This window comes from Cannabis sativa, chromosome 4, assembly GCF_029168945.1.
Source record: "Cannabis sativa cultivar Pink pepper isolate KNU-18-1 chromosome 4, ASM2916894v1, whole genome shotgun sequence".
In the NCBI taxonomy this organism is placed as follows: domain Eukaryota; kingdom Viridiplantae; phylum Streptophyta; class Magnoliopsida; order Rosales; family Cannabaceae; genus Cannabis; species Cannabis sativa.
The window spans coordinates 62,921,882-62,944,102 of record NC_083604.1 but is presented as its reverse complement, the minus strand read 5'-3'; the positions used below and the strand labels follow the sequence as shown (position 1 = coordinate 62,944,102).

Here is a 22,221-nt window from a genome sequence, read left to right as displayed (position 1 = left end):
TTTTAGACATTGGGAATGTCGGGAATGGCCGGGAATTTAGAATGTCCCAAAAATACCCCTTTAGTATGATTTATGTGATTTTATGGTGAAGGGGCAAAATGGTCTTTTTGCCCCATTAGTGTTTTGTCTTATGTGATTTAATAAATGGATTAAATGTTTATTTTTAAATAATAATTGTGGCTGAAATAAAGTGTTATATGCATTAAAATCCATTTTCTCCTTCACTTGAACACTTAGTCAAAATTAGAAATTCATTTCCAAAAATAACACACTCAAGCTCTCTCTCTCTCTTTCGGCCAAGCTTTGAGCAGCAAGGAGGGGGCGTTTTTCCTTTGATTTTGGCTGGTTATTCATCATCTTTTAAGGTCCATTGCAAGCTAGGTTGGTTCATGTCTCTCCTTCTTTAATTTCTTGAAAAATATGATGAAAAATGATGATGCATGCATGAGTTTTTAGTTGATTTTGCTGCTGTGTTTTTGTGGTTAATTTGTGTGATTCAAAGCATGATTATTGATGTTGATTGAGCTGTGTTGAAAGCATATTAGTTAGGTTGTTCAAGCTTGTAGTTTTATGTGAAAAGTTATGAATTTTGGAAAGAAATGTTATATTTTGTTTCTGTGAATTGCTGGGTGTTCTTGTATGTTTTCAGAGGTGTTATTATGCTTAGTTAAGTAGAATTAACTAGGCTAGGATGCATGTTAGTGGATTTAACCAAGTTTGAGTTTTTGAACTCAAAGCTTGGTCTTTAATGGTGAATTTTGTATACGTGCTTTCTGGGTGATTTTGAGGCTTTGGTTTTGTTCTAGGGATAGTTTAGAACAGGTCTGGAAAGTTTGGGACCAATTGGGGTTGAATTGGTCGAGTTATGGGATTTTTTTAGTTGGCTGCCTGCGAGGAACCGGAATTCCGGTTGTGCATCCGGAATTTCGGATGGGGGTCCTGAATTTCCCAGAACCGGAATTCCGGTTGGGCAACCGGTCTACCGGTTGGGGGATTTTTCAGAACCCTAGTTTTCCTCGTTTTTGGGTTTTTAGGGGTATTGCCATGCTTTTTATCGATAGGGAAACTTTTAGTTCCTAGTTTTAGTCCTCGGGAAGTGATTTAGCGTGTCACTTATAGCGTTGTGATTTTTATGGTTTAGGAGCCGATGTAATCCGCCGCTCGGCTTCGGTTCCATCGGGTTGACCGGCACACCTGAAATCGGAATCCAGGTAAGATTAGTATAACAGTATGCATATGTAGATTACATGTTTAGCGTGCATGTAGGAAGCCTGCTAGATTACATTAGATATGTATTTAGGCTTCGAACCATCCAACCCTGTCACGTCGGTACAGGCTGGAGTATGACCAGCAGCCGGAGTATGACCGGTTCGACCGATCAGGCTGACACTTGGTTGGTGGTTCAGTGCTATTGACCTATCCCGTCGGTACAGGCCGGAGTATGACCAAGCAGGCGGAGTATGACCGGTTCGACCGATCGGAGGATACTTGTCAATAGTACCGTCCCCCGAACGTTCAAAACTCGGCACCATGTTGGACATGGCAAGTAGTAGCTTCGGCACCATGTTGGACATGGCAGTAGCGGGACTCAGTATCGTGTTGGACACGGCAGTTAGTTATTTATGATATTATTATGCTTTTCTTACTGAGTCTGTCGACTCACAGTTTATGTTCATGTGTAGGTAAAGGCAAGGCTATAGCTGATGGACCGTGAGCGAGCTTATGAGATTGTACATGTCGGGGCGGTTAGGCCTGGAGCGTACGATCCTCGGGACAGCAAGGCTGAGATTTTTTTGTAACTGTTGTTAGACGACTTTTATTTTGATGTAATAGTTAAACAGTAAAAACGTTTGTAAATGATTTTATAAATCGGGATCCCGAGACTTTTGTAAAATGGTTTATAAGTTTAATGAAAAAGCAAAATTTTAATTAATCACGTTTTTCCTTAAACCTCGTTGATTAGCAACGAGCTGCACAGTACGTTTAAAAATTCACGTAATACGCCTAAGATAGTTAGGGTGTTACAATTTGGTATCAGAGCCGCCAGGTTGTCTTCCGAAGATCGTCACGACATGTACAATCATCATCAGCAGTTAGCTCGGTTCACGGTTCAGTAAGCCTTTATTGCTTTAGTAGTTTATTTTATTCAGTTATAAAAAAAGAAAAGCCTGTTAGGAAGCATGTTAGTAGCCTGATAGTAGAATATGCGCATGTTTCATTTCTAATTTCCAAATTAAGCGGCATTAGTAAGCTCGCCTTGAATACGACCTGATATGCCAACTCTTGGTTTCGCAGGCGGTTCTAACTAGATGGACGCCAGGCGGACTACCAGGAGTCAGGGCAACTCCGTGGGGTCGAATCAGGGACAGGGAGCTCAGTTTCCCCCACCTGCTAGGGGCCGAGGCAGAGGTCCCCGAGGCAGGGCTCGTGGCCGGGGTGATGAAAACCCGCCACAGGCTGCCCAGGCTCCCCCAGCCGATCAGGGAGCCCCGAACTGGGAGTTACGGTTTGCGGAGATGCAAGCCCGGATCGAAGAGCAAGACCTCGAGATTCAGAGGTTGAGACAGCAGGGTGCTCCCTGCCCGGTTCCGGTGCCTTGTACCGCTGGCACCTGCCCGCCGCCCGTGCCGAGATAGTGGTGGCGGCCCATAGATTGGAACCATTGTATGAGCGGTTCCGGAAGCAAGCACCTCCGGTATTCCTGGGAGGTCCAGATGTATCGAAAGCCGAGCAGTGGCTGACGGTGATTACCAGAATTCTGAATTTCATGGGTGTCACCGGTAATGACAGAGTGGTGTGCGCCACATTTCAGTTCCAGGAGGACGCCCTGGTATGGTGGGACATGGTGTCTCAGATTCACGATGTCACCACCATGACCTGGGAAAGGTTTCAGGAACTCTTCAACGCGAAATACTATAATGAGGCGGTCAGAAGCGCCAAGAGGAAAGAGTTCGTTCACCTGACCCAGCGGGAGAACATGAGCGTCACTGAGTATACTACTCAGTTTGATCGGTTGGCGAGGTTAGCCTCGGGAATTGTGCCGACCGACTTCGGCGCAGAAGGAGAAGTATCTGGACGGGTTGAATCCCAAGATCAGGCATGACCTGATGATTACCACCGACGACAGCACCACCTATGCTCAGATGGTGGAGAAGGCACTGCGAGCTGAGGGCGCAGTGGGGTGCATGTCAGATTCAGTCAGTACTCCGGTTGGTGGCGGGGCTCCTACCCCTCCTGCATCAGGCTTTAGCAGGGGGAGTAGTGGTTCGGCCATTGATCAGAGGAAGAGGGCACCCACTGCTTCCGGCGGCTCGAGTCAGAACAAGAGGTTCCGGGGGAACCAGAACAGAGGGAGTCGTCCCGGTGGTAATGAGACCCGATTCTCCTATCCCGAGTGCCCTAGGCGCAAGAGGCATCATCGGGGTGAGTGCAAGGGGCAGGGATGCTTTCATTGTGGCATGCCCGGACACTTCAAGAGGGAATGTCCCCGGCTCGGCCGGAGGCACCGAGAGCTCCAGCGATACCCACTCCGGCCGGTGGTGTTCGCTATCACGCAGCCGATGCGGATGCCGGCCCATCGGTTGTTACGGGTCGGCTTTTTATTAACAACTCGCTTTATTCGATCTTTGTTTGATTCGGGGCTACACATTCTTATGTGGCGGCCGAGTCTTTAGTAAGTTGGGTAGACCCTTTGATAGATATGAATCGGGGTTTGGAACCCCGTTACACCGCGGAGAATTGGTTATCTCCAATAGGTGGATTAGGTCTATGCCGATCGGGATAGATGGTAGAGAGTTAAGCGGCGATCCGATAGAGATGAGCTTAGTCGAATTCGATATTATTTTAGGAATGGATTTCCTATCTAAATATTCGGCGAGCATTGGATCAGTAAAGAGGAAGATGGTGATCTTCCAACCGGAAAGTGAAGAACCGTTCGTGTTTGTAGGTTCGGTTCAGGGATCTCGGATCCCGGTGATCTCGGCTATGTCAGCGAGAGAATTATTGCACGGTGGGTGCTTAGGGTTTCTGGCCGTGGTGGTGGACACCACTCGGCCAGATACCATTCGGCCAGAGGACATCAGAGTGGTTCGGGAATTTTTGGACGTTTTTCCCGAAGAACTTCCAGGGTTACCACCTCAGCGGGAGATTGACTTCGTGATTGACTTGGCACCAGGGGTGGATCCGGTTTCCAAAGCCCCGTATAGGATGGCTCCAGCTGAACTTAAGGAATTAAAGATTCAGCTCCAAGGGTTGCTTGACATAGGGTTCATTCGGCCCAGTGTGTCACCTTGGGGAGCCCCGGTTTTGTTCGTGAAGAAGAAGGATGGATCTATGAGGATGTGCATCGACTACAGAGAGTTGAACAAGCTGACGGTGAAGAATAAATATCCATTACCTAGGATCGATGACTTGTTCGATCAGCTTCAGGGGAAGACGGTCTTTTCTAAGATTGATCTCCGTTCGGGTTATCATCAATTGAGAATCCGAGAGGAGGACATTCCAAAGACGGCTTTCCGCACTAGGTATGGACACTACGAGTTTCTGGTTATGTCATTCGGACTAACCAATGCTCCTGCGGCATTCATGGACACTCGATGAATAGAGTATTCAAGGATTTCCTCGATATCTGTGTGATTGTGTTTATCGACGACATCCTCGTGTACTCTCAATCAGAAGAGGAGCATGAGTTACATCTTCAGATGGTACTGCAACGACTTCGAGAACATAAACTCTACGCCAAGTTCAAGAAATGTGAGTTCTGGTTGTCTCAGGTGTCCTTCCTAGGGCACATTGTGAGTAAAGATGGGATCAAGGTGGATCCCGGGAAGATTGAATCCGTCAGGGATTGGCCGAGACCGAAGACAGTGACAGAGATCAGAAGCTTCTTGGGATTAGCTGGGTACTACCGTAGGTTCGTGGAGGGGTTCTCCAAAATTTCAATGCCCCTAACCGAGCTTACAAAGAAGAATCAGCGATTTATCTGGTCAGATAAATGCGAAGCTAGTTTTCAGGAGCTGAAGCAGAGATTGATTACTGCTCCGGTACTAGCTTTGCCTTCGGACAAGGAGAAGTTCGTAGTTCATCGTGACGCATCCAAACAGGGTTTGGGGTGCGTATTGATGCAAGCCGATCGGGTTATCGCTTATGCCTCCCGTCAGTTAAAGGATTATGAACAGCGATACCCGACTCATGATTTAGAATTGGCCGCAGTGGTTTTTGCACTGAAGATTTGGCGGCATTACCTTTATGGGGAGAAGTGCGAGATCTATACCGACCATAAAAGTCTCAAGTATTTCTTTACTCAGAAAGATTTGAACATGAGACAAAGGCGTTGGTTGGAATTAGTGAAGGATTATGATTGTGAGATCCTCTATCATCCCGGAAAAGCCAATGTAGTGGCCGATGCCCTGAGCAGAAAGGGTCCCGGGCAAGTAGCTAGCATGGTTCAGATCTCATCTCAGCTAGCAGAGGATATGGTTAGATCCAAAGATCGAGTTTGTGGTAGGTCAGCTTCACAACTTGACGCTGCAATCTGATCTATTAGAAAGAATAAAAGTCGCTCAGATGACAGATCCGGAGTTAGTGAAAATCCGAGATGAGGTATTGGCTGGTCAAGCCAAAGACTTTTCAGTGTCAGATAGTGGGATGCTTTTGTATAAAGCCAGGGTTTGTGTTCCGAACAGTGTGGAATTGAGAAACGAGATCTTTGAGGAGGCTCATTCTACTCCATATTCTCTGCATCCCGGCACCACCAAGATGTACCAAGATTTGAAACCGTACTTCTGGTGGAGCGGTATGAAGAAGAATTTAGTAGAATTCGTATCGAGATGCCTCACGTGTCAGCAGATCAAAGCTGAACATCAGAGACCAGCAGGGTTGTTGCAGCCTCTAACCCTACCAGAATGGAAATGGGAGGATATTACGATGGATTTTGTGGTCGGGTTACCTAGGACCACGGGTTTGCATGATTCCATCTGGGTAGTGGTGGACCGATTTACGAAATCTGCTCATTTTCTCCGGTCGAACAACATTTACAGTGGATCAGTTGGCAGAGTTATATGTCAGGGAGATAGTGAGACTTCATGGGGTACCGAAGTCTATAGTTTCGGACAGGGATCCGAAATTCACCTCCAAATTTTGGCAAAGTTTGCAACGGGCAATGGGTACGAAGCTGAAATTCAGTACAGCATTCCATCCTCAGACAGATGGTCAGTCCGAAAGGACAATTCAGATATTGGAGGATATGTTGAGAGCCTGTGTTATGGACTTTGAGGGTTCATGGAGTAAATATCTGCCGTTGATAGAATTTTCGTACAACAACAGTTATCAGAGTACGATAGGGATGGCACCCTATGAACTGTTGTACGGTAGAAAGTGTAGATCCCCTATCCACTGGGATGAGACAGGGGAGAGGAAATACCTAGGTCCGGAGTCAGTTCAGCGGACCAATGAGGCAATAGAGAAAATAAAAGCTAGAATGCTTGCCTCACAGAGCAGACAGAAGAGTTACGCAGATCCGAAACGTAGAGATGTTGAGTTCCGAGTAGGGGACCATGTGTTTTTGCGAGTATCTCCGATGAAGGGGATTAAACGTTTCGGGAAAAGAGGCAAGTTATGCCCTAGGTTTACAGGACCTTTCGAGATTCTCGAGAAGATAGGTCAAGTGGCATATCGGTTAGCATTGCCTCCAGCCTTATCAGCAGTGCACAACGTATTCCATGTCTCAATGTTGAGAAAATACGTTTCGTACCCCTCTCATATACTCGGTTATGAGAGTCTTCGGCTTCACGGACATGTCGTATGAGGAACAGCCAGTGCAGATCCTGGATAGAAAGGATAAAGTCCTTCGGAATAAGACCATAGCATTGGTCAAGGTTCTCTGGAGAAACAGCAAGGTGGAGGAAGCCACCTGGGAGCTAGAGTCAGATATGAGAGCTCAATTTCCAGAGTTATTCAGGTTAGATTTCGGGGACGAAATCCTTTTAAGGGGGGAATAGTTGTAAAGCCCGCTTAGTTAATTTGGAAATTAGCAGTTGTTTATGTTAATTATGAAATTATTTATAGCTATTTAAATAATTTATTACTGTTATTTATGGAATTCAGATATGCATGATTATGTCATCAGTAGTTTTTATGTTTCGCATTTCCGGTGTCCGGTATTTTGGAACTCGGCGTTTGGCTCAGTAGAAATCACAACTTAGTATGTTAGTATTTGGGGACGGGTTTTAGACATTGGGAATGTCGGGAATGGCCGGGAATTTAGAATGTCCCAAAAATACCCCTTTAGTATGATTTATGTGATTTTATGGTGAAGGGGCAAAATGGTCTTTTTGCCCCATTAGTGTTTTGTCTTATGTGATTTAATAAATGGATTAAATGTTTATTTTTAAATAATAATTGTGGCTGAAATAAAGTGTTATATGCATTAAAATCCATTTTCTCCTTCACTTGAACACTTAGTCAAAATTAGAAATTCATTTCCAAAAATCACACACTCAAGCTCTCTCTCTCTCTTTCGGCCAAGCTTTGAGCAGCAAGGAGGGGGCGTTTTTCCTTTGATTTTGGCTGGTTATTCATCATCTTTTAAGGTCCATTGCAAGCTAGGTTGGTTCATGTCTCTCCTTCTTTAATTTCTTGAAAAATATGATGAAAAATGATGATGCATGCATGAGTTTTTAGTTGATTTTGCTGCTGTGTTTTTGTGGTTAATTTGTGTGATTCAAAGCATGATTATTGATGTTGATTGAGCTGTGTTGAAAGCATATTAGTTAGGTTGTTCAAGCTTGTAGTTTTATGTGAAAAGTTATGAATTTTGGAAAGAAATGTTATATTTTGTTTCTGTGAATTGCTGGGTGTTCTTGTATGTTTTCAGAGGTGTTATTATGCTTAGTTAAGTAGAATTAACTAGGCTAGGATGCATGTTAGTGGATTTAACCAAGTTTGAGTTTTTGAACTCAAAGCTTGGTCTTTAATGGTGAATTTTGTATACGTGCTTTCTGGGTGATTTTGAGGCTTTGGTTTTGTTCTAGGGATAGTTTAGAACAGGTTTGGAAAGTTTGGGACCAATTGGGGTTGAATTGGTCGAGTTATGGGATTTTTTTAGTTGGCTGCCTGCGAGGAACCGGAATTCCGGTTGTGCATCCGGAATTCCGGATGGGGGTCCTGAATTTCCCAGAACCGGAATTCCGGTTGGGCAACCGGTCTACCGGTTGGGGGATTTTTCAGAACCCTAGTTTTCCTCGTTTTTGGGTTTTTAGGGGTATTGCCATGCTTTTTATCGATAGGGAAACTTTTAGTTCCTAGTTTTAGTCCCCGGGAAGTGATTTAGCGTGTCACTTATAGCGTTGTGATTTTTATGGTTTAGGAGCCAGTAATCCGCCGCTCAGCTTCAGTTCCAGTCAGGTTGACCGGCACACCTGAAATCGGAATCCAGGTAAGATTAGTATAACAGTATGCATATGTAGATTACATGTTTAGCGTGCATGTAGGAAGCCTGCTAGATTACATTAGATATGTATTTAGGCTTCGAACCATCCAACCCTGTCACGTCGGTACAGGCTAGAGTATGACCAGCAGCCAGAGTATGACCGGTTCGGCCGATCAGGCTGACACTTGGTTGGTGGTTCAGTGCTATTGACCTATCCCGTCGGTAGAGGCTGGAGTATGACCAGCAGCCGGAGTATGACCGGTTCGACCGATCAGGAGGATACTTGTCAATAGTACCGTCCCCTGAACGTTCAAAACTCAGTACCATGTTGGACATGGCAGTAGTAGCTCAGTACCATGTTGGACATGGCAGTAGCGGGACTCAGTATCGTGTTGGACACGGCAGTTAGTTATGTATGATATTATTATGCTTTTCTTACTGAGTCTGTCGACTACCGCGTTTATGTTCATGTGTAGGTAAAGGCAAGGCTATAGCTGATGGACCGTGAGCGAGCTTATGAGATTGTACATGTCGGGGCGGTTAGGCCTGGAGCGTACGATCCTCGGGACAGCAAGGCTGAGATTTTTTTGTAACTGTCGTTAGACGACTTTTATTTTGATGTAATAGTTAAACAGTAAAAACGTTTGTAAATGATTTTATAAATCGGGATCCCGAGACTTTTGTAAAATGGTTTATAAGTTTAATGAAAAAGCAAAATTTTAATTAATCACGTTTTTCCTTAAACCTCGTTGATTAGCAACGAGCTGCACAGTACGTTTAAAAATTCACGTAATACGCCTAAGATAGTTAGGGTGTTACATATTTAGTCTTAATTTTCTCACAAATCAGAGCTTGGTAATCGATCAAGAACGTAAAATCAAGATTCTTTCCGTTGCGATCTTAAAGAAACTTGAATGTCATCAATGGTGATATTCGAATTGGAGAAGTTCGATGGAACTCGGGACTTTGTGCTCTGGAGATAAAGTCTGAAAGGGATCCTTGTACACCAAAAAGTTTACAAGGTTCTTGGAGATGAGAAGTTATTAGCAGAAAAGAAACTAGAGAAAAAAGCAGAAATGGAGGAGATGGTGTACTACATGATCGTCATGTATCAATTAAAGAGTGTTTGAAGAAAACTCATTAGAGAGAAGAAGGCAAAAGGAGTTTGGGATAAATTGGAAGAATTATACTTAAAACCATCGATAACTAGCAAGATTAATTTGCTAGAAAGGTTATACGGTTTTAGAATGATTTCTTCCTTTTCTTTAGATGAGAATATTGATAGATTCAATGAGATTATTGTAGGTTTGGCTAACATAAATCACAAAGTTGATGAAGAAAGCTAGGCCATCATCTTGTTGAGAACACTTCCAATCACATATCAAGAAATTAAGGCTGCCATCAAGTATGGCAGAGATGTTATTGCGTTGGAAGATGTTCTTGCCGCATTTAAAACTAAAGATTTTGAATTACAGTTGGAAAAAGAATCCAAGAAAGAATAAGTGTATTTTGGCAAGAGAAAGATCACCCAAGAAAGTGAGTTTGAAGAGTAAACACCATCACTCTTATTCAAGATCGAAATCTAGAGAGAATGACACTAGGAAGTGTTACTTCTGTGGAAAGTCTAGACACTTGCAAAGATTCTGGAAGAAGTACAAGGAGCAACAAGGCTTCAAGAAATCTCACAATGGAGATAGGAAGGACTTCCAACATCATCATCACGGGAAGGATTTTGCTACAATCACAGAAAATAGTAATGACTGCTCCTCGGACGGAGAACTGTTCTCTATCTCGAAGTCATCTATGAACAGGGAGTGGATTCTCTATTTCAGATGCACTTATCACATGTGTCCAAATCGAATCATTTTTTGATTACAAATCAATTGATGGAGGTAAATTTCTAATGGATAATGATCATTCATGCAGGGTCATTGGAACTTGGAGTGGATTCTCGATTTCGGATGCACTTATCACATGTGTCCAAATCGAGAGTCATTTTTTGATTACAAATCAATTGATGGAGGTAATGATCATTCACGCAGGGTCATTAGAATTGGGAAGGTGGCCATCAAACAATATGATGGCGGAATCAAGGTGCTGACGAACCTAAGCCACATCCCAGACCTTAGACGAAACCTCATATTCCTGGGTGCACTTGAGGATAAAGGATACAGATACAAATCCATGCATGGAAGCTTGAGGATCACCAAAGGTTCTCTGGTAGTGATGAAAGGTGAAAATGTCAATGGTTTTTAAGTTCTCCAAGGAGAAACTATCCCAGCTGGAGAAGCAAGTATAGTGAAAGGACTAGAATCGGATATGAAGTTATGCCATCATAGACTTGGACATGTCAGTGAACAAGGCCTCAAAGAACTACAAAAACAAGGTATAATTAAAAATTAAAATTGTTGTGCCTTCCCATTTTGTGAAGCTTGTGTTTTAGGAAAACAACATAAGTTGAAGTTCACTCTGACAAAGCACACAACTAAAAAGATACTTGAATATGTGCATGCTGATCTTTGGAGACCATACAAGGTGCCTACTCACTCCGGTAAGAAATAATTTCTTTCAATAGTTGATGATTACAGTCGGTGTGTTTTGACCTACTTGTTAACCACTAAGGATGAGTTTTTGGAACAATTTAGAAATTGGAAAACCTAGGTGGAAAACCAAACTGATCTTAAAATTAAGAACCTTAAGACTAATAATGGGTTGGAGTTTGTTAACTCTGAATTTGACAAGATGTATCAAGAGTTTGGAATCACTAGGCATAGAACCGTAGTGAAGACCCTGGAGCAAAATCGTGTTCTTGAAAGGATGAACCAAACATTGTTGAATAAAATTAGATGTTTACTGTTTAGTTCTGGGTTAGGAAAACCATTTTGGGGGAAGCCTTAGCAACCACAACCTACCTTGTTAACAGGAGCCCAAATAGAGTTATAGACCTTAAGACACCTTATGAAATGTGGTACAACAGAACCCTCAACCTAATGCATCTAAGAACATTTGGGTGTACTGCATATGTACACCAATCTATTGACAAGCAGGGTCCTAAGTTTGTGAAGGGAACTTCCCTAGGTTATGCCTTAGGAACCAATGGGTATAGAATTTACATTTCCCAAAAGGATAAAAAAAATGTTGTGATTGCTAAAAATGTTGTTTTCAATGAGTTAGAATATCCTCACTTGACCTCTAGAAAGGATAGTGTGTCTCTATGTGTTACAGGAAAAACAGGAAACAAAGACACTATAAGTGTAGAAGTGGAGTACAGAATAAAGCTTCTAGAAGAAGGTTCACAGGAAGAAGATAGTGTGGAACTAGAAGACAATGCACAACCAGAAGCTGTTGTGGAGTCGGAAGAACAAGATAATGAAGACCAAACAGAGGTGCTGAAAGGGTTCGGACATATAGGTCTGGAAGGTTATCAGTTGGCTTGTGATAGAACCCAGAGAGAGATTTGACCTCTTGCTAGGTTTGCGGAAGCAGACATAATAGCATTTGCACTGGTGGTAGTTCAACAAACTGAAATTGAGGAGCCCAGAAGCTATGAAGAGGCAGTTTTATGTGAAAACAAGTCTAAATGGCTCCAGACCATGGATGAAGAGATGGATTATCTACAGAAGAATAAGACTTGGGTAGTTGTGCCGAAGCCAAAAAACAAGAAAATTGTGGAGTGCAAATGAATTCTCAAGGTGAAAGAGGGAATCAATGAGAATGAATTAGTGAGGTTCAAAGCCAAGTTAGTGGCTAAAGGTTTTACTCAAGTGGAAGGTATAGACTATACTAAAATGTTCTCACCTGTGATAAAGTACAATACAATAAGACTGATGTTGTCTTTGGCAGCATATTTGGAGTTTGAAGTTGAACAACTCGATGTCAAGACTGCCTTTCTAAACAGATTCTTCGATGAAGAGATTTATATGAAGCAACCACCTGGGTTTCAGGTGGAAGGGAAAGGAGTTGAATTAGTTTGCAAGCTTAATAGATCTTTGTATGGTTTGAAATAGTCCCCAAGACAATGGAATAAAAGATTCGATACGTATATGCATCAAATTGGGTTCAAATGATCTGCATATGATCACTGCCTTTATTTTAAGAATCTGAAATAATCTACAACTGTATTCTTATTTCTCTAAGTGGATGATATGATCATCACGAGAAAAGATAAACCAGTGATCAAAAGTCGTAAACCCAAGCTCAAGAGAGAATTTCGATGAAGGAGCTTGGATCAGTTCAAAAGGTACTTGGTATCGAAGTCTCACAGAACCGAAAGGAAGGGACTATTAGTTTGAAGCAGTTTGGCTATATCAAGAAGATTATTTAGAAGTTCAACATGGAAGGTGCAAAAAGTACATCCATTCCTTTAGGGGGACAGTTCATTTTATCAAAGGAACAATGTCCTAACAGTATAAAAGAAAAAGAAAAGATGAAGGATGTACCCTATGCTGTGGTTCTTAGATGCTTAATGTACGTGATGGTGAGCACAAGATCGAACATAGCTCACACTTTAAGCATCCTAAGCAAGTTCATGTCCAATCTGGGCATGGAACATTAGAAGCTCTTAAATGGTTATTGAGATATTTGAAGGGCACATGTGATTATGGTCTGACCTATGAGAAAGGAAAAGGAGAATTAGAGTTGAAAGGGTTCGTGGACGCGGACTATGCCTCGAATAGTGATACTAGGAAATCAACCACTTTTTATATTTTTTTTGACAAACTAGAACTGTATATGCTGGAAGGCTCAATTACAGTCTGTGGTTGCTCTTTCCATCATTGAAGCAGAATTTATGGTGACTGCAGAAGCTTTTAAGGAAGCGTTATGGCTTCGGGGAATACTTTAGTTGAAATAAATCAAAGGAGGAGTGATTGTGTATTCGGATAGCCAGTCTTCAATCCACCTTAGTAAGAATCAAGTTTATCATGAGAAAAGCAAACATATAGATATAAGATATAAAAGTCTACTGGATTAGAGAGAAGATAGAAGAAGGACTGGTTGATTTAGAGAAGGTCAGTGCTGAAGATAATCCTGTTGGGACTAAGGTCTTAACCTTAAACAAGTTCAAGCATTGCTTGAACTTGATCAATATCAAAAGTTAGCATATTGAGATTTTTGGAAAACCAACCAATGATGACTGCATTCTTTCTTCATCCTCGCCATTCTTTTAATTTAAAGTAACTAGGTGGAATTTGTGGTATATACTACAAGAAAAATGTGTTTTACCTACAAAACTTTTGGTAGCCAATAATATCTTTTTGGTAGCGAAAAAACTTTACGCTGCCAAAATTTTTGGTAGCTTGTTCGTAGCTGAATCCCGGTCGCTAAAAGTGTTCAGCTACCAAATATTTCGGTAGCAAATGTACATTATTTACTATTAAATTTTTGGCAGCAAAAAATATTTATTAGTAGCAAAATGATTTAATGTTTTTTTCTATTAATTTTGTGTGCTACCATAATTTGGTAGCAAATTCAATTTTTTATTTATTAATAGAAAGTATTAGCTATTCAATTTTGTGAGTCAAATTTGGTAGCTAAATATTTTAAATCGTTAGGTAATAAAATAATTTATTACACTAGTCAAGATTAATTCTTATTTAATAGTTTGTTTTAATTATTTCTTTTAGCTTATGAAAAGGGATTATAATTGTTCAATTATATAAATGGTATAGACATATTCATGAAAAGTGCGAATCATTATTATACAAATGAGATTCTATTAATATACAAATATTACAATATACAAATGCTACATGTGAAGATTGATTATCTTTATTTATTAATACTAAATTACAAGATATGATAATGATTATAGGCTTTTCTCTGAATTGTAAAATATAAATATCTTCAAACCTCCATGTTTTAAGTTTTCTTGCGAAATCTGTAAAAAGAAAAATATAAAAACAAAGTAATTTGTCAGGTATAAATATAATTAAATGAATATATATAAATATGGAGTACTTCTTAATGGGTATTACCCATTCATAGGTATTTAAAAAAGTGATGATGTGTCAATTTAATAACTTGGTATAGTAGGTCAACAAGTTATTTATTTATTTTTATTAATTTGTATTTATATTTTTTTAATAATATAGAACGATGATTCCAACTAATAAAAAGTACAAAATTACAAGTTATTTTTAGAAACTAAATTATGCTATAAAATTACTATATTATCCATATATATTAACAATCCACATTCATTAGATTATTAAATTGTCAAAGTGAATTGATGACTTTTCACTCTAAAGCTAAAAGTCACGTGTATGTATATTGAACTTCATAATATGGGTTCTCTTTCAAGTAACATGCATATTAGCCCACTCTAACTTTCTTTGAGGGTCTCTTTCTCTATCTCTCTCTCAGAATTAATTATATTACTTGAAAACTTTTTCCCACTAACTTTTACATTGTAATTTGTTGTCATATAGTAATCGATCACAACAATCAATATATCTAATGAACTATCTCATATAATTCAATTGTTGGTTCGGTTCAGATGGATGCAAATAAGAGCTTTTGTACTATCTTTCTCATAAATATGTGTTCCTTTTTTATTTATGTTAAACTTTATGAATTTTTCATTAAAAAATTCAATCACCTCATTCTCTTCTTTTTTTGACATTAATTAATTTTGGAGATAATTCTGTATATAAGACCTTCTCTTTGAACAATTGTACTAGTCCTCCAAAACTAGGAAATTTAAACAAGTTAAAACAATTGTACGTTGGTAACGCTTTATTTTTGTTTCATTTCTTCTTCTAATAAAGAATTTAAGTTCTTATTTGCCTACGTTTAGTTATAGTTATCAAGCCAAGAAATATTGAGACATGAAATCATGTAATTAATTCCTTTGTTTTTATTGTTTATTCGATAGGCTTATTAAGAACTATTATGAGGAAGGTACTAGTGATGATATTGATACTATTTTTATAATCCATTAACTTTACTTGCTACGTTGATATACCTATTAGAATTATATTACTTATTTAAATTTAAACATTCATCATTCACATGAAGCAAACGAAGGAGTTTGTATATTTGGGTTAGCAATGGACATTCAAAAGAATGTAAGAATATGTCAAAGGTACGTGAAAAAAAAAAAAAAAATACAATTTGTTATCAAAATTAAAAATTTCCATATTAATTGAAGATTTTTTTTTTCTTTTTTTCTTTTACTGTCTCTGTCATCTTAATTTTTTTTTTTATCAAAGAAGATACCAAAAATATATATATTAAATTGGGAAAAATGAATTAATTAGAATAAAGAGGTAATGAGATGGGAATAAGAAAAGAATTATCAAATAATAAATTACCTCCACGTCATCAAGTAACCCTTCTACTAGTTTTAAAAAATAAATTTGAGTATTTTAAAATATCAATTAATACTATTAATGTGAATCATTAGATTTAATCTAATGGCCAATAATAAAATACCTATTTATGGGTAATATCCATTTAGAGCATACCCATATAAATATATATTCATATAAATAAGAGATTGATGTGAGATGAGAATTAATGATAATAATCAAGAGAGACAGATCTAGTTGCAAAAAATAATACGTACCTATGAGATTGAGAGAGAAGCTACGTTTCAGCTTTACAAAGGATCGATGGTTAATGTATTATATAATATTTAGTACGTGTTAGTGGTGGGAGACTACAGTTTGTGAGAGTGTACGTGATTGTAACTGTAAATTTTAAGTAGTGGGTTTGTTGTATTATATATATTTGTTAAATGATTTATTATTAATATTGTATTATAAATACTATTTTTTTAATTAACAATTAATATTTTGTGACAAAAGAAAAATGATAGTAAAAATTGATAACTAAAACTTATAATTTGCTACTAAATATATTTGGTAGCTAAATTGGTAGTTAAAGTAAAAAGTTATTTGCCACTAAGAAAAAATGGTTGTTAAATTGGTAGTTAAACAATAATATTTCGCTACCAAAAATTACTAGTAGCTAAAAAAGCAATTTACCTACCAAATATTTTGGTAGTAAAAGTATTTGGTCTAATTTATTTAGAATTTGCTACTAAAATTTTGTAGCAAAATACTTGGTAGCTACAAGATACTTTTCTTGTAGTGATAGTTCCTCCAAATAAAAAGGTCTCTACACACGATATTTCTAGGAAGTTGTCCACTCGTTAATTATCAATCTTGGAAGGAGTTGTGTGGAATAATAGTCAGGTCTGGAAGGGAGTTCACGGATTACTATCATGTCCTCTCCGGGTCCAGTTCTCAGGATAGCTAGCTCTTTCCTGGAAAGGAGTTCTAGTTGGCTTGTTATCCCTCTTGGAATGGTAATAAAGATAGTTAACTTCAGCATGCTTTATCCTATCTGGAAGTGTCTTTAGTAAGGATCCGAGGCCCTTGAGTCTAGAAGCTTATTTATGTTCTTAGAGGCCCTGGTACCTTCATTAACATGGAGACTTCACTCAAAGAGGAGTTGGTTAAGTTAGTTATTTCTAACTAACTTAACAACCTCATTTCTTGCAGCCACCGACTTTAGAATCTTGATCCTAAGCCTATAAATACCACCTTAACGTTGTCATTTGAACAATATATGAGATTCAAAACTTCTAAGGAGATTGAGAGTTGGAGAGAGAAAAGATTGAGAGGTAGGGAGAGAGGTGCAGAGAAAAGAAAGAGATTGAGTTTGGGTTTTGTAAGAAGAATCTTCTGTAGATGAAGAAGATTCTTGGTGTAAAGTGTGACAGTTAAAACACTTTGTGAGAACTCAACAGAGAATCTCGTATCGATTGTATTGTAATTATTCTTGCTCAATAAATAAAGAAGGATTATGGTGGTGTTCCCGAACTGGAGTAGAGCCATAGATTACATTGATCTATTAGACTTAAACCAGTATATATCTTGGTGTTGATTTCTTTATTTTCTGTAGTTATTATTTTTTGGTTTTACATACTCTGTTTGCCCCTGTTTCTTATCTGATTGTTGTTCTTGATTGTTAATCTTGTCATTGCTAACTGTTTGATTGTTTAAAGTTTTGTTATTTTGATTCTGCACATTTAGTCTTAATTTTCCCACATATGTCATCTAAAAAATATAAGCTACTTTACTCATCAACAAATAAAATTTCTTGTGAGTATTTGATCAACATCTATCTAAATAGAAAAGAAAGAAAAATACATTGCACAAGATCTGCATAGTGCAAAGAGTCACTTGAGACCCATGCAAAAATAAGCTAGTAAATGACCACTTATGATACGGTGATTCAAGATTGGTGAGCAGAAAATAACTACCATTTTAGGAGGAGCATGAAGCACTAAGGTGCCTAGAACCACTATGAGATGATGCCCATATAAATCAAATGTAATAAAATATTTATAAGAAAATGAGCTACTTCACTTATCATCGTTTGAAAATTCAACCCATGATTTTTGTTATTGATATAATCATTTTTCAAAAAGTTGATGAGTTTTATTTTTGCTTTTCCAAATATACTTGATACGTGTAGTGGCCAAAAATTGCTTTAAGCTCAACGAAAAGGTCCAACGATCGAAGTACTTACAAAGCCCACTTATAAGTCAGAAACAAGGAACCGGTAAGCCCTCACATGGGCTACGGGCCACGCCCAATCCATGCCTTTTGGGTCATACCCATATTCAAACGCCCAGCCCACAATAAAGCTTGATCTTAAAGTGTAATGTTAGGTTTGACACGTGGATGAAGAAGGATGTTAAGTTTCCCAACTAACCCACAAAAATAGCAATCTTCCCTAGCATAGCGGAGCGAAAAGATCGACCCTCCAAGTGATACGTTGATGAGAAAATCACAGTGCTAATGAGAGAAACATCCAAGAGCGTTTGGATTGGTGCATAGCCAATGCCCCTTTGATGACTATTTTCCCGGAGGCTTGCCTCCACCACAAGGGTTTTTTTGGCTCTGATCATCGGGCTCTTCTTTTTGACTCTCAAGGAAAATCTTCTCAATCCTCTCATCGAAGTTCCAAAAGGTTTCTCTTTGAAAATGTCTGGCTCACCAATCCTAATTGGTCCAAAACTCTGGTTTCGTTTTGGACAAATCATGGGAATAATTCTAGTGCCCTTACCAACGCGGTGGCTACGCAATCTGCTTGTGGCAACAATCTCAATAATTGGAACCACAAGTTAGGTTTCCATTTCAAACAACAAATTAGTACCCTGGAAAAGGAACTTGATCAAGTTAAGAGCAGACCTAATTGGGATGCCAACACTGTTCAAAGAATTAAAACTGTGCAATCCCATTTGGATATACTTCTGCTTAAAAAACAAACCTATTGGAAGCAAAGAGCTAAAATATAAAGACCGCTTAGTTTAAATTTGGAAATTAGCAGATAATTAGGGTTTAATTATGAAAATTATTTATGTTGATTTATTTGAATTCAGAATGCATTTTGTATGTCATATATAGAAATTTCATAATATTTCATTTTCGGTGCCCGACAACATTGGAACGCTGTGTATGGCTTAGTAAAATCACATCCTAGTATTTTAGTATAGCGGGGCAGCTTAGTTAGACATTGAGAATGTCGGGATTAGTTAGGAATTTAGAGTTTTCCCAAAATACCCTAAGTGAATTGTATGACTCTTTAGTATAGGCAAGGGCATTATGGTCTTTTTGCCTATTGAGTTTTGTCTTTTTAGTGAGGGTTTAATATTAAGTTTAAATCTGATTTTTAAAGCTTAGTTTGGCTGAAGCAATGTATTAACTTAAGGAAAAAATTATTCATTTACTCATTTATTGAAAAATTGGAAAAAAGAAGCAAAAATCACTTTTTCTCTCAAACTCTCTTTCTCTCTTTTGAAAATCCTAGGGGCTGCTAGGGTTTGATCTTTTGTTCCTCAAATTCTGCAAGTTTTCATCAATTCTAAGTGTAATCCAAGCTAAGGTAACCCTTGTGCAACTTCCTTGTTAGTTTCCTTGAGTTTTAAGAAAGAAAATTTATGCATGCTTATGGTTTTGTTGCTGCAGCTACTGTATGTGTTTATTGTTGTTTTCTTAGGCTTAATTATGTTGGGATGAATGGATTAGAACATGTTTTAGTGGTTTTTAGTTGATTTTATTCAAGTTTGGAGTTTTAAACTCAAACTTTGATTTTAATGGCGAAATGTTGTTAGCTTGCTGTTCTTGCTGCTGTGGTTAGATTATGTTTTCTGTAGTTTAATTATGGTTTTATAAGGTGATTTGAGCTATTTTTTATAGCTATTTAGTAGGATGCGCAAGCTTTGAGTTTTTGAACTCAAGCTTGGCTCATCAATGGTGGTTTTTGTATTTGTACATGAAGCTATGTTTTGTTGCTTTAGAAATGTTCATTGGGGTCTAATTAGCAGGTCTGGAAAGTTTGAATTGGTTTGGGTTGATTTGGTCGAGATATGAATTTTTTGGTGTTTCCTGCACTGAACCGGAATTCCGATTCAGGGAGGCTGTAGGAACCGGAATTTCGGTTGGCTTCCAGGATTTCTTCCCAAAACCAGAATTCCAGTTGGGGAACCGGTCTACTAGTTGGGGAAAATTTGGGAACCCTAGTTTTTCCTATTTTTGTGTTATTTAGGGTATTTCCATGTTATTCATCGATAGAGAAACTTTTAGTTTCAAGTTTAAGTCCCCAGGAAGTGATTTAGCATGTCGCTTATCAGTGCTGTGATTGATGTGATTTAGGAGCCTGTAATTCGCCGAGCAGATTGTTCCACTCTGGTTGACCGGCACACCTGAATTTGGAATTGATGTAAGATTAGTATAATGTCATGCATATGCTTATACATGTTTAGTGTACATGTTAGTTGACATCCGATTAACATATTAGATATATGTTAGGCAAATTTTATATAGCCGTCAGATTAACATATCAGGACAACAGTGAGGTGTACATAGAGTTGTACCGAGATGCCATCAGATATATGCTAGGCTATCAGATAGTATGAATTAATTGCTACCACATCAGTACGATTAGAGTACTGAGTATAGGCTGGATTCGCGGTTAATCATACTTTGTCAAGGACGTTCCTGATTCAATTAGGGTTAAGGTCAGGTGTATGGGCGCTAGGGCTGAACATCGGGCGGGTTTACCGGGTTTCGGGTTGGCGGGTTTCGGGTTCACGGGTTTCGGGTTCAAAAAATTGAAACTGAACCCGGACCCGAATAGGACACGGGTTGGCGGGTTGGCGGGTTGGCGGGTCACGGGTTGGCGGGTTTCGGTTGGTCGGGTTTAGCGGGTTGGCGGGTTGACCCAGTCAACTCGGTCAACTCTTTAAAAAAATTAATTTTTTATTCAAATAATTATTTTTTTTTATTTTTTTATTTATTAAATTAAGCATATATAATATAACAATTTCATAGTATCTACTATTGAAGAAAAAATGCATTAATCAATCCAACCAACAAACAAACAACCTATTTATCAAAAATTCAAATCAAACTTCATATTCATGTTCATGAATCATGATAAAAGTAAAAACTAAAATATTTCAAAATACATCCATATCTAATATACATAGTCCATAAAAATTTAAAGTCCATATTATATATATAAAAAGAGTAATAAAAAAATATATATAATATATTTATAAACCGGGTTGGCGGGCGGGTTCGCGGGTTCAACCCGAAACCCGGTACCCCTAAAATCTCAACCCGCCAACCCACCCGAAGGGTACCGGGTTGAACCCAACCCGCCCGAAACTTTTTTTTAAAATTTTTTTTGCGGGTTCACCAGTTTGGGTTCGGGGGGGTTGCTCGGGTTCGGGTTATAATGGGCGCTCAATTATAACCCGGGATTTAGTATGTTTATTATGTTATGCTTTTCTTGCTGAGTCTGTCGACTCACAGTGCTATGTTTATGTATAGGTAAGGGCAAGGCTAAAGTTGAGGAACCGTGAGGACGAGCAGATGAAGATTGTACATGTCGGGGCGGTTAGGCCTGGAGCGTACGATCCTCGAGACATCAGGGCTTTTGTTGTTAGTCGCTGGGCGACAAATATTTTGTAAATAAATAGCAAACTTTTGTAAAGTATTTTGTCAACGGAATCCCAAAATATTTTGTGTGTAATATTATAAGTTTTAATTAAATAAGCAAATTTTTAATTAATCACGATTTTTATTAACCTCGTTGATTAGCAACGAGCTGCACAGTAAGTTTAAAATCACGTTAACACGCCTAGGCTAGTTAGGGTGTTACAATTTGGTATCAGAGCTGCCAGGTTGTCTTCTGAAGATCATCACGACATGTACAATCATCATCAGCAGTTAGCTCGTTCTACGGTTCAGTAAGCTTTTATTGCTTTAGTAGTTTATTTTAGTAGTATTATTTAAGAAAAGCCTGTTAGGAAGCATGTTAGTAGCCTGCTAGTAGAATAGGCGCATGTTTTTAATTTCCAAATAAGTGGCATTAGTATGTTCTCGTTGACCATGATCTGACCATGCTAGCTCTTGGTTACGCAGGCTGTTCAGACTAGATGGACGCCAGGCGAAATACCAGGAGTCAGGGCAACTCGGTCGGGTCAAATGAAGGTTAGGGAGCTTAGTTTCCCCCAAATACTCGGGGCCGAGGTGGAGGTCCCAGGGGCAGGGCACGTGGTCGGGGTGATGCTAACCCGCCACAGGCTGCCCAAGCTACTCAGGAAGCTCAGAATTGGGAAAATAGGTTTGCGGAAATGCAAGCTAGAATTGAGGAACAAGATAATGAAATACAGCGATTGAGACAGCAGGGTGCTCCTGCAGTGCCTGCTCTAGAAATTCCGGTGGCACCTGCTGTCCAGGCCGAACCAGTGGTCGCAGTGAATCGGATGG

At 39.0% G+C, this 22,221-nt stretch overlaps 1 protein-coding gene across 1 annotated transcript; it reads left to right on the top strand.

Annotated features, from left to right (window-relative positions):
• Positions 1 to 18,293: 18,293 nt before the first annotated feature.
• Positions 18,294 to 18,740, top strand: LOC133037055 (uncharacterized). The gene has a single exon (XM_061113863.1). It carries the CDS (start codon positions 18,294 to 18,296, stop codon positions 18,738 to 18,740), a length of 447 nt encoding a protein of 148 aa, XP_060969846.1.
• Positions 18,741 to 22,221: the final 3,481 nt, after the last annotated feature.